Raw genomic sequence first — 13,961 nt, 5'->3', positions numbered from 1 at the left:
TATATAATTCATTGTTTCTGAAATGGTGCATTCTGGGAAGTAAATTCACTCCAAATAATACACAAAAATGTTGAAATTGGTTAACAATGTCCTCAACAATGGATACCTAACAAGTTGTGTGGTGTTATTTTTCATTTTACCTGTACGATTAATGAAATTACCAACAATGTTTTAGATTGTAAAATGATGAATTTATAAGAAAGATTTTTTGAATATATATCAATACATTCAAAAGAGCAACTAACAGCAATTAACAGCCAGGCCATAATCTTGCCGCGAAATGACGATTTAAGTCGCCAAAGAATTTTGAAAATTGCAAATTCTCGCCAGCCGACTGACTTCATGGCGAAGTCAAATCGCTATGAAAATCTGTAAAAGGGAGACAACTTGTGAATTACAAGTCTCCCAGGTAAAAAAAAATAGCGACTGACAAGGAAATTGAGATTTTCGAAACGACCCAGGACTTATACTGTCGACGATCAAATTCAATTAATATTTTTTCATTGAATAAAATTTGAAATATAAAAGATAAAAAGACAGCTGATGGATAATTTGATTGCAAACGTACGACACTCGACCAGATGTGATCAGCAGTGGATTTTTTCTTCACGACAATTTCGTTGATAGGGAAGATATCTTTAAAAAATGATAGAAATTAGCTCTGTTTTGGTTAATTAATATGTGATTGACAGACATTTTCATTTATATACTTACAATCTTTAACGAGAATCTCAATTTACAACTACATGTAACATGATGTCCTGGACATTCGATAATGTTTTACAAAATAATATTAAAGTGGTGATATAAATTAAATTCCCAGTCATGTGAAATTCATCAGGTAAACTGGGAGTCATATTTTTCTGGATATTTAAAAAATAAATTGAGGCAGATGTACATGAATTTAATGCATCATAATATTACTAGGCTACTCCCTCATGTCCCAAGCAACAAATTTTATTTAAACTTAAATTCAAGTTGATAGTACAAATAGTATCAATGAATAAATAACAACTATATTGTTTAAACCTTTTTATTAAGAACTTTCTATATATACATTTTTTACAATAACATGAAAAAAACTGCGAGTATATTTTTTATTGCATTTAAAACAATTTCCTTAGTGATAAGCACGAGAAAACTATGCAACCGAAATGGTAATGGATTCTCACTTCTCCAAGAAATTGACCACTTCTCCCTTCTCTCTCATGGAAGCAGAAGTCTCTTCTCCCTCTCCAAAATCCTAGATTAGGCCCTGAACAGCCTTTTAAAATACTTCATTGAACAACATTAAATAAAAAAAACAATATTAAAGGGAGACAATAGCAGCAATCAATTTACAGGATCTTTGCTTAACTTGCACATTAAGTATGTGGTAGAGTAAAAAATTGTGTACATTAATAACTCACCTTACCTGGTACTGCAGAGTAATCCTTGTAATATTCCTTTTGAATGTGATGACGTATCAGCAATACACATATATTTAGAATTATTTGTATATCCCTCCTATGATAGAATGGGGAATATATTTTCTTGTTTATGCATCTGTTGGTTTGTCCTTCCTTTTGTCCTTCCTGTATCAGGTTCAAGTTTTGTTTTCAGATAGTTTGCTATGAAGTTGTGGTCACATCAACTTGAAACTTAGTACACATACAGAGCTCCAGATAAGCTGCGTATTTGCGTGATCACGCAATAAAAATAATTGAAAACCCAATGCAAGTGCCCATTGCAGCGTTCTAAAACCCAATTCATGCAAAGGAAAACCCAATAATTTGTCAAAACCATGAGTTCTTAACGCTTTTAGTCGCTATCGTGTGCGCTATTTACCCTTATCTATTACATAGTCGTCGCATAAATCTATTTTTGTAATATTGAAAATCGGAAATATCCTTTCGTTCTAAAAATAGAGCGTTGAAAGAGTCCCTGTTGAAATTTTCCGTTGCTTAAAGGTACACGTGGTGATGAAAACATTTAGATCTTCTCTGTCTTTATCCAATTAGTCATGTCATCATAATTCTTTTCGTATTGCTCGGGATTAAACATTACACTTAGCAATGAATTAAAACGAAAGTAGATTTCCGGTAAAAATATTGAATAGAAGCATGTTTTTAGCTTCTTTTTGAGAGCTGAGGAATTTTGATGAAAACAAGACCCAGCTAGTGTTATTACAATGGCGTGTTTGCGTGCCTTAACGAGAACAGGTTTAGAACTCGTCAGAACTAAATCAGTTGGAACATGAAAGGCCAAATCACTTATATGAAGTCAGCATCGGAAACCAAAAGTTCTAATAAGGGACAAGTAAACCCAGATTTATGTAAATAAAATTAAACGAAAAAATTGCTTAATTTTAGTTCAAGGGTATTTATAATATATATTTCATTTTAGTTGATGAGTGAACACACATATTAGTTTTAATGTAAATGTAGCTTGCCACTTTCTTTGGTTATGGTCTAATGTTCTGTATGCCTAAGATACATGTAGTTGACTTATTGGCAAGTGCAGTACACCTTTGTCATTTATTTGATGTTGCAGGATTATTTGTAAATTGAATGTTGTCTCAGTCATTTAACCACCCTATAAACCTGGTCAAGGATATTAAATCTGGGAGCTACTTATATTTTTTTTAAGTAGGTCTGGAAAACAGGTGATAGGGACTGGCAACACTATCTTACATCACTTAATGTTCACAAATATTACATAAAAATCTGAAAACTATTAGCCACACCTACCCCAAATAAACTGAATGGTGATTATATGTGCTCTCGAACGGTAAATAGGTACTGTCCTATTAGTGCCACCAGTAAATATAAGTTATGGAAAATACAAAACTCTGTGTTGAAACCGGACACAGATTAAACATACAATTGCTCGTCAGTGTATACCGGTAAACCAAATAAAATAGCTATCACATTTAAAAGAAACATATTTTATTAATAAGATGGATGAACATCTCTGTTTGATAGAATGTGATTATAACATGCCTAAATTCAATATTGTGTTGATGAAAAAACCCAATACGTTAAGGATCTTGGTGGTGAAAAACCCAATTTGATATTTGCTTGAAGGGTGAATTGGAATTAATAATGCAATTGAAAAACTATTTCACTCAATTAAATAAAAAATGGTGGGTAAAAGCCCCAATTTATGAATTCTTATCTGGAGCTCTGCACATATTCATAATGACTTCAACTTTTTTAAATATATGCCAAGTAAAGGTTTTGACCCAGATCTCACCGTTCGAGAAATTATGATAGCTCAAGCTGGACATGGTGGCTATATACTCTTGTTCTCAATTCTTTTAAAGAAGATATAACATATATACACATATAAATTTTACAGTATAAGGAAGAAAGAGGTTGGATTTTAAATTTGTTATTGGATGGCCTGAGGGAGACAGCTGATTATAGAGTGTTTGAGAAACGATACACCTTCAAACTTCTACTTAGTTTCTTTGATACTGCCATCAGTGACAGTAGTTCACAGGTAGGTTATACATACTGTGATTTCAAGTTACTGGTCTTTATGACTATGTTTATTTGTTAATGTTGTGCTATATGACCAAAAGACAAAACAATCAGTAATGTTCTGTGACATCAATTGTTTTCTGTAGTGATACAAAAATATAACTGGAAAAGAACATTTTGTGTTTTCTTCAGTGGTAGTTATATATACATACCAACCATATTTATCTCGTATATACATGTAATACAATATATGACATTTCTCTGAATTCATCATGATCAATCCTTTTGAACAAACTTGCATTTACCTATGCAAAGTAAAGTCACATTTTTAGCTCACCTGACCCGAAGGGCCAAGTGAGCTTTTCTCATCACTTGGCGTCCGTCGTCCGTCGTCATCGTCCGTCATCGTCGTTAACTTTTTACATTTTGAACTTCTTCTAGAGAACCACTGAATGGAATGAAACCAAACATGGCATGAATGTTCCTTATGAGGTGCTGACCAAGTGTTGTTACTTTGAAGCCGATCCATCATCCAAGATGGCCGCCAGCGGGGGACTTAGTTTAACATAGGACCCTATGGGAAATATTTACAAATATCTTCTATTAGAAAACCACTGAATGGAATGAAACCAAACATGGCATGAATGTTTCTTATGAGGTGTTGACCAAGTGTTGTTACTTTGAAGTCGATCCATCATCCAAGATGGCCGCCAGCAGGGGAATTAGTTTAACATAGGACCCTATGGGAAATACATACAAATATCTTCTTTTAAAGAACCACTGAATGGAATGAAACTAAACATGGCATGAATGTTCCTTTTGAGGTGCTGACCAACTGTTGTTACTTTGAAGCCGATCCATCATCCAAGATGGCTGCCAGCGGGGGACTTAGTTTAACATAGGACCCTATGGGAAATATTTACAAATATCTTCTTTTAGAAAACCACTGAATGGAATGAAACCAAACATGGCATGAATGTTTCTTATGAGGTGTTGACCAAGTGTTGTTACTTTGAAGTCGATCCATCATCCAAGATGGCCGCCAGCAGGGGAATTAGTTTAACATAGGACCCTATGGGAAATACATACAAATATCTTCTTTTAAAGAACCACTGAATGGAATGAAACTAAACATGGCATGAATGTTCCTTTTGAGGTGCTGACCAACTGTTGTTACTTTGAAGCCGATCCATCATCCAAGATGGCTGCCAGCGGGGGACTTAGTTTAACATAGGATCCTATGGGAAATACATACAAATGTCTTCTTTTAGAGAACCACTGAATGGATGAAACCAAACATGGCATGAATGTTCCTTATGAGGTGCTGACCAAGTGTTGTTACTTTGAAGCCAATCCATCATCCAAGATGGCCGCCAGCGGGGAAAATGTTTTAACAAAGGACCCTGTTGTAAATGTGTGTATTGGTTATTTCCAAGTAAAGAAATATTGTTATTATTGTATTAAGAGAGTTTATATGAGTTGTCAGAAGTTATTTCTAGTATTTCTAGTATATTGAATGAGTAATTAACGTACGTTTTACTTTATGTTATTAGATGTATCGATAACGTCATATATGGCGCAAATTTGTCATGTATTATTCAGAATGTTACCGTTGGGTAAATATTGTAATCGTGAACCCAAAAGTGTTCATTTGTGAGCTCTCAACTGGAAGAAATAATATGTCTTGATTGTTTTAGTAACAAAAGTGTATTATTATAAGCATTTTGAGTCGAGGACTTGTATATTTTATGTCAGCGTTGGACGTTATGTTTTCTTCTTGCTTAGAATATTTACTTCCGGGAATTTCAAATAAATACCAGTGCAACGTCACGTTCGTCAGCCTTTGCTGTGTTTACATTTGGCGTGCAGCAAGGCTCAGCCCGGGGGTTCCTAGAGGTGAGAAGCAGCGCATTTAGCTGTATGCCTCGCAGTTTATATTACAAGTAAGGGTCGTAGTTTAGAGGTAAGAAGCAGCGCAGATAGCTGTATGCCTTGCATTTATTTACGTTGTCATTGTAGAATTTATTATGATAATCCCGTTTGGACAAGAGAAAGAATGTTATTTTAGTAGCTCCGCCCCGTATGTTAATATTATATTGCTGTTAGAATATTGTACATGTATGGAAATATATCGGCTGTTCTAGAAGTTTAATAAAAGTATCATTTTCTACTATTGATTATTTATTCACGCTACCAATGTCAATGATGAGAGAGAACAGACAACAGATTTGACGGCCGTATTTATTTATCCCTTAGTTTAGTCACAAGTTTTGTGGGTTTATTCGTATTTGCTGGCTTTAAAACTATACAAAAACATAGCAAGAAGCAGAAATTACGAAAATGGTGGCAGCGGTTTAGTTCTCACGTTTCAAGGAATTAGGCACGTATATTTTTAGAAATACTAATGTGTATGGAACACACTAAGTGACAAATATTGTGTATGGAGTGCATTTAGCTCTATACATTATACTGTAATAAATAGAATATTTTGGAAGATATAGGAGTGCATTTAGCTTCTAAAATTAAGAAAATATTTATTAAGGAGGTGCATTTAGCTTCCTAGAAAGAAAAAAGAAAATATTTATTTATAAAGGAGGTGCATTTAGCTTCCTAGAAAGAAAAAATAAAATTATTTATAAAGGAGGTGCATTTAGCTTCCTAGAAAGAAAAAATAAAATTATTTATAAAGGAGGTGCATTTAGCTTCATAGAAAGAAAAAAATAAAATTATTTATAAAGGAGGTGCATTTAGCTTCCTAGAAAGAAAAAAAAAATATAAAAGGAGGTGCATTTAGCTTCCTAGCAATTATTTATTAGAGAAATAGAGGTGCATTTAGCTTCTACTATCTTTAAATAAGGGAATAAGTATTTCCATTGCCATATTTTGGGGAAATATTTTAGAAATAGAAAAATCCCAGATCCTAATTTTGGAAAGGGGGGAAGGAATATAATTATTACACAGAAGGAAAATATAGAATCAGGTAATTTAATAGACCTCATACAGAAGCCAGCAACATTGCAGGATGCAATAAATATAGTCACATGGCACGAGTGTTGTCGAAAAAATGTAAATAAAAACTTTAATGTCAGACAAGTAAATACCGATGCAAATTGTATAGCACAAGAGAAAACAGAAGACTTCGAGATATGTAGAACGGAGAATCCAACCCAATATGTCACTCATGCAGAATTTAAAATGGGCATAGACAATTTGAAAAAGGAGTTCAAAATGGATGTTGAAGACATAAAGCAGGATTTAAATGAGATAAAAGATCTGTTTAAAACTGAGAAGCAAGAAAGAGAAAATTTTGGTCCGTTAAATGGACATAATGTTAGGAAGAAAGACCAATTTAATACAAACAATAGTAGTAGAGTAAATACATGTTACTCATGCCACCAAAAGGGACATTACAGCAGAGATTGTCCTTTCTCAAGAGGAAAAAGAGGGAAACCAGAAAATATGAATCCTTTCGGAGGGAACCAGTTTAGATTTACTAGTCAGGATTATCAGAAATAGTTGGGCCTATATAGCAGATAAGCCTACTGGCCAAATATCAGAATATTTTTGTGTAGATTCGGATTTTTTATAATGTAGATATGAAACTTGTGTGATTTTTTTGTTATTGATAAAATGTAAAAAGTGATTTAATGGTTTATTGAGAAGACTTGTAATATTTGTTTATCCACTGAGTATACAATACACTAAGCACAAATATGTATAGATTTTTGCACTTTAAGAAATATATTGTGGTATTGAAATTGTTTTTAAGATTTTAGAAAACAGGTGATTTTTTATCAGAATCTGGAATTTGATGGTCCTATTGGCGTTGTTGTCCTTAATGCAGTAAAGATTGTTTAATACTATTTTGGTGGGAAGCTGCTTTCGGTGGGTGTATATTGGCAGTTGGGATACTTATAAGGAGTCATTTTTGTTTTGGCGGAGATTAAGTTAAGGCTAATGATTAGTCTAGATTGCAATATACATTTTGGTTACACCATGGGTATGCTGAGCTATAGTCTACACCATTTTAGATATTTCTCGGGGAATACTGATGACTATTTTTTATTAGTTGTACTTTTGTACCTATTTTTATACTTATGTTTGTATGGTGCATCAGTATTGAGATAGTGTATATATTTATACGCGGGGTGCCCTTGTGGTATAGAACTTGATAGGACATTTGTTGGCTTATGGTTAGCCTGGTGTTTAGAAGAAGTTGAGCTTCATGATGTTTATAATTCCAGCGTCTGATAGAATGGAGAATCTTGGATTGAACTTTAAATGGAGTATACGGTATTAGTGCTGTAACTGGATGCAAAAATAGACTTTTATTTTATATTTTCGATAATGACACAATGAAGAAAAATGTATATTTTGCCTTTTAAGTATTAACAGGCGCATTAGTTTGTTAACACAGACATTAGTTTTTATGACACAAACAGGCGCAGTAGTTTGTTGATGTATGGTTAAGTTTAAGTTTTAAGATAGCTGTAATATTTGCTTGTTTTTGGCAAATTAGAGATTTTTTATTTGTATAATAGAGTATTACGTACATAGCAATATTGTGAAAATTTTTTTAAATGTATTGTCAGAATTGACAAGACCATATTTCGAGGACGAAATGTATTCTGGGGGAGGGGCAGTGTTGTAAATGTGTGTATTGGTTATTTCCAAGTAAAGAAATATTGTTATTATTGTATTAAGAGAGTTTATATGAGTTGTCAGAAGTTATTTCTAGTATTTCTAGTATATTGAATGAGTAATTAACGTGTGTTTTACTTTATGTTATTAGATGTATCGATAACGTCATATATGGCGCAAATTTGTCATGTATTATTCAGAATGTTACCGTTGGGTAAATATTGTAATCGTGAACCCAAAAGTGTTCATTTGTGAGCTCTCAACTGGAAGAAATAATATGTCTTGATTGTTTTAGTAACAAAAGTGTATTATTATAAGCATTTTGAGTCGAGGACTTGTATATTTTATGTCAGCGTTGGACGTTATGTTTTCTTCTTGCTTAGAATATTTACTTCCGGGAATTTCAAATAAATACCAGTGCAACGTCACGTTCGTCAGCCTTTGCTGTGTTTACATTTGGCGTGCAGCAAGGCTCAGCCCGGGGGTTCCTAGAGGTGAGAAGCAGCGCATTTAGCTGTATGCCTCGCAGTTTATATTACAAGTAAGGGTCGTAGTTTAGAGGTAAGAAGCAGCGCAGATAGCTGTATGCCTTGCATTTATTTACGTTGTCATTGTAGAATTTATTATGATAATCCCGTTTGGACAAGAGAAAGAATGTTATTTTAGTAGCTCCGCCCCGTATGTTAATATTATATTGCTGTTAGAATATTGTACATGTATGGAAATATATCGGCTGTTCTAGAAGTTTAATAAAAGTATCATTTTCTACTATTGATTATTTATTCACGCTACCAATGTCAATGATGAGAGAGAACAGACAACAGATTTGATGGCCGTATTTATTTATCCCTTAGTTTAGTCACAAGTTTTGTGGGTTTATTCGTATTTGCTGGCTTTAAAACTATACAAAAACATAGCAAGAAGCAGAAATTACGACAGACCCTATGGACAATATATACAAATGTCTTCTTTTCGAGAACCACTGAATGGATTGAAACCAAACATGGCATGAATGTTCCTTATAAATTGAGGTGCTGACTAAGTGTTGTTACTTTGAAGCTGATCCTTCATCCACGATAGATGCCAGCGGGGGGACTTCCTTTAACATAGACTCTATTGGAAATACATACAAATGCTTCTTCTAGAGGTGCACTGAATGGAATGAAACCAAACATGGCATAAATGTTTCTTATGAGGTGCTGATGAAGAGTTGCTACTTTGTTGCTGATTTACTGTCCAGGATTTTTTTATTAAATTGCAGGGCCAATATTAAACCAAATTTGGCCTCACTCATTATTAGGGTATCTGTTATGATTTTAATCTATTTTAACATGATTTCCAAAACTAAAGTAGAATCAGGTGAGCGACACAGGCTCTTGAGAGCCTCTAGTTTGAATTCTTCAACAATGTTTGATGCTGAAACTTAAAAAAAAAATCGCAAATCTTCAAAGTGTTTTGATGAGACCCTAGATATCCACAAAATGTGACCACCAAAAATATTGATTTTTTTTACAGGGACTTGTGTTGAAAATATTAAACAGAGCCTTCCAAGAAAAGACTGTCGCTATGGATCTTACAAGAAACCATGGAATTGTAACTTGGCTGATTAATGCAATAAATACCAGGTAAGTTAAATCTCAGGTGCATTACTATATCACTCATCAAATTTGTTTGATTTATTGCCTTAAAGAATTTCTCTATGTTTGAGTTGAATGCTGGTAAGATTGTTAAAGTTGTTGCTTTTAACTGAGTTATGTCTTTTTATTATGTTGGAACTAGCCATATTTGCTGGTTCTGTTCTACACATTTTAATTGCCCAAGTGGTTAATCAACCAAGTGCTGTTAGATTTGATGAATCTTACTGATTACTAAAGAAAAGTATGAATAAAAGAAGATGGGGTAAACATTAGTATCATTAAATATTTTCAAATGATTTCAAGCCGTTTTATTTTGAAACACTCAAAATATACCAGAAGTCTGTTAAAAAAAAATATCAATGGTTTTGCAGCATGCAATAATTGAATTTTTGTACTTATTTCAGTAAAAAAAGGACTAATAATGATTTGTTGAATATACAGATTTTTTATTAAATAAATCAATATAGTAATATCCTCAGGATTTGATTGTGCTACTTTGGATTCTAGGACATAAATAATACATGTGAACTAGAAGGTTCAACTGGATTATAGACTATAAGCAAATCCTGTTTTATTGATATAGGGTTCCTTCTGACTATCAAGTGGTATATTAACATTCCTCAGATTTTTTTTAGATAAAGTATATTAGTTGGAATCAGTTTTACCATGAATGTTTAAATACTTTTTTTTTTTAATTATTGCAGCGATAGCAAAAGATTTGATATATTTACGGATATTTTGTCTGGCCTATGGACCATTGTTCTAGGAAACAAAGCAGATAAGTCAGATAGTAAAACCAGATTCCTGCCCACAGCATTTAGTAGGGAGATGTTCACAGCTTCTATAGATTTGTTGAGAAAGTTCAGGTTTGTAGTTAAGATTTTCCAGAAAAAATATTCCTTTTTTTTTCAGTGAAATTTAACAAAATATTGTACTATTTTTTATTTTCAACTCCTATAGTTTTCTAACCAGATCATTGAAAAGTCATAGAAAATTTGCACATCTGTTGAATTTATGCAACTGCCATCAATTTTTCTACAGTTTTTCCCCTTTTTATATTTTCATATATTTAAATGTTTTATTATAGACCATTCTCCATTAGAAACATTAGTGAAACCGCTATTTTAGAGCTGCTCTTTTTCTATTTCAGCATTGACTCTTCAGTAGAATCAGTCATCAAACTGTTAGAAACAATCCTGTCGATACTGCAGCATTTACAGTTCACATGTGAGCAACTTAAAGGTCAAGGTTATACCTACAGTGCTCCGTCATTGAGCTGCTCAGATGTAAAAGCACTTTCTCACATGGCAAATAGTTTTTCTTCAAAATCTCTTCCAGAAATATCATCAATAGCAGATAACAAGACAGTTGTCAAGGGAGATGATGATGATTTGGATCAGTCAAGAGATTGTCAAGATGGCAGTGAAAATGAAATTCAAGACCAATCTCCGGAATCTGTTTCCAAAAGTCTATGTTTTTTGACTCTCAAAATATTACTATTTTGGAATCCATTTTGTGGTAAATCTTCAGTCAGTCAGATCTTTACTGTTTCTCTGAAACCCTCCAGTGATCAATGTCAAAACTGTCTTGACATGTGTATTTTGATTATTGATGATATAAAACATTGTGAGGATGTAGACTTGATTCTCAAGTCATTACTATGGATAAGGAAAAATGTTGAAATTTTGATTAATTCTGATCTGAATAAAGATTGTTTTAAGAAAGCTAAATTGGAACAAATGACAGATGGACTTGTACAGTTATATGGCATTATCAATAACCTGTACAGAAATGGAAAATGCTTTGGACAAGGACAGAAACTGGAAAATGCTACCCAGTCTATTAATTCTATACTACTTTCTATGGCAAAGGCAGTTTATCCTGATGCTGAATATTTGGCATTGACAGAATCTGTTTCAAAAGGTAAAGTTTAACAAAATGCTTTTAAACTTGAAGTAGGTATCAAATATTTTCCTCATACCAATTTTACATTTTGACAGCCCTTTTTTTTAGATTTCCAAAAAAAATGAACACAAAGGTTAAAATAGTGTCAAAATAGGTTTCTTTGCCTTATTACTAATGCAATGCAATGCTTATACAGGACATTCCAATTTCCATTTTATGAATGAACTACCCCAGTTCACCTGGTGTCATTTGGGAGGGAAACGTGTCATAGGACATTGTGACATAAAGATATTTGCTTTGTGACAAGAAAATTTCTGGGGAAAAGCAACAAATTGAAAGATCATGTATTGGTCAAAAGATCATAATGGAAAATAAGAACAATTTCCAATCACTTGACAAATGCAAAGTTTTCTAGCTACAATAGTTATGAGGCATTGATAGACATTTCTAATTAGAATTTTAAAATTGAAGAATTTTTGCTTGAAATTAGAAGTCTAATAAACTAAATTCTTCATAAACAAACCACTATAACAGTATAATAATAATAGCATAGCCCACTGTTAAAATTTTTTTTTACCAGTATACACAGATTTCAGGTACTGAAGAAATTTTCTGTAAGGACGAAAAGAATTATTTCTTCACACTTAAATCTTGTAGCTACTGATACATAATAAAGTTAAAAGTTTCAAATTTGAAGAAAAATCAGAGTTGATCATTATTATTTTATTTTACTTTTACAGATCACTCTACAGAAGCTGTGTCTTTGTTGCTGAAATCGCACTTTACAAGTTAGCAGACAATTGAAGGAGTTGCTACAAGTGTTCATCTTAGGAATGTTTTATCAATAAATGGTATTATGGATACTGTTGTTGCCTGTTGATTTTAAGGATCATTTTTCATTTTCTATACAAAAGCCCAAGCATAAATCAACTTAATATCCAAGTGAAAAGATCAATGCAGTCTTTCAGGGCTAATGTACTAGTTTGAATTGTGTTCTAGCTTCATTTTTTTTCCTCAAAATTCTCATTCGGTAGCTTTCCTTTTGAACTCACTTGGTCATGTGAGCTTTTGCTATCACTTTGCCTCTGTCGTCTATAAACTTATTTTTTTTAAATCTTCTCCTCTGTAACTGCTCATTGGATTGAAACAAGTTTGTTTGCTTTATCTGTAGGATTTCAACTATAAACTTTGTGACTTTTGTCCAGGTTGATCAACTAACATGGCCGCCATGTTTGAAAATATATTGTAGGAGTTAAACTACAGTTTTGGCTTATATCTCTGAAACAATATCAAATAGAGAAAACTGAAAATATAAGAATGGTCAGCATAACAAGTTCTATCTACCCATAAAATTTTGTCTACCTGTTTTGGAGTTATTGCTCCTAGAATTTTAACTTTTTTGGCATTCCCTTGGCTTTGTTTAAAAAACTATTGGAGCTAGGTTAGAAGTGTTATTTGCAAAAATTATCAGCATGACAAAATGTATCCACCACAAAAATTGAAGAAAATATATAACAAATCATTTAGGGATTATTGCCCCTGACAAATAGGTTTTTTTCCAATTTTAAGCAGTTGTTTGCTTATAGTGAAAATTATTGGAGCTAGATTAAAATTGTGAATTGCAAAAATAATCAGCATGACAAGATGTATACTCTTGACAACTTGTTTTGAAGTTACTGCAGTTTTTGCTAAGTATATTAAAAAACTAAAGGAGCTAGGTCAAACATGTAAATTGAAAAATGATCAGCAACACAGATAGTAACTATAGTATGTGCATTAGACACAGTGGCATTTTTAACCAAGGGAGTGATACAGGAAGAGGTGTGCCTCTTGTTTTCCTTTATCCCTACTAATGATAATTTAGGTTAAATCTTGACTACAGCTATCTGTGCAAAGTGTTTTCAAATAGCCAACAAAGTACCCATATATTAAGCATGAAAAGTAATTGTCCCTTTGATTTTCAAGGGAATTAACTGCTGTCATATAAAGAGGTTTGCATTAATAGGACACTATTTGTCTTGTTGCATTTCATTGCAGAATGCAAGACATAGGGCTCACAATCCGGCAGTGGTGTGTAAACTGTTTGTATAAAGCTTTATATTCAGAGGGTAGAAGACTTGGATGCTTCATACCTTGTATACAGATGCCTTATGTTGTAAAAAATTGAAAACAACACGTTTAATAATTTCATGCGTCCGAAGCGCTTTTCTGGATTTACCTTCATCAGGTACGCTCAAAGCCAAACATTTGAAATCAGAGGGATGTATAAGTACCGAAACGGTTGAAGAGCGATATGACAAAAATACCTAAAACA

General features: G+C 33.0%; 1 protein-coding gene across 1 annotated transcript in view; it reads left to right on the top strand.

Annotated features, from left to right (window-relative positions):
* Positions 1 to 12,508, top strand: part of LOC127723966 (nucleolar pre-ribosomal-associated protein 1-like) — a 73,903-nt gene extending 61,395 nt beyond the window's left edge. Inside the window, exons 30-34 of the mRNA XM_052230676.1 lie at positions 3,340 to 3,483; positions 9,621 to 9,730; positions 10,447 to 10,608; positions 10,893 to 11,665; positions 12,388 to 12,508. Of these exons, the coding sequence (XP_052086636.1) occupies positions 3,340 to 3,483; positions 9,621 to 9,730; positions 10,447 to 10,608; positions 10,893 to 11,665; positions 12,388 to 12,440 (1,242 nt within the window). The 3' untranslated portion in view covers positions 12,441 to 12,508. The remainder of the gene's footprint in view (positions 1 to 3,339; positions 3,484 to 9,620; positions 9,731 to 10,446; positions 10,609 to 10,892; positions 11,666 to 12,387) is intronic.
* The last annotated feature ends 1,453 nt before the right edge of the window (positions 12,509 to 13,961 follow it).

The sequence above is a fragment of the Mytilus californianus genome, unplaced genomic scaffold (genome assembly GCF_021869535.1).
Source record: "Mytilus californianus isolate M0D057914Y unplaced genomic scaffold, xbMytCali1.0.p SCAF_14, whole genome shotgun sequence".
NCBI lineage: Eukaryota > Metazoa > Mollusca > Bivalvia > Mytilida > Mytilidae > Mytilus > Mytilus californianus.
This window is presented reverse-complemented; position numbering and strand designations above follow the sequence as displayed.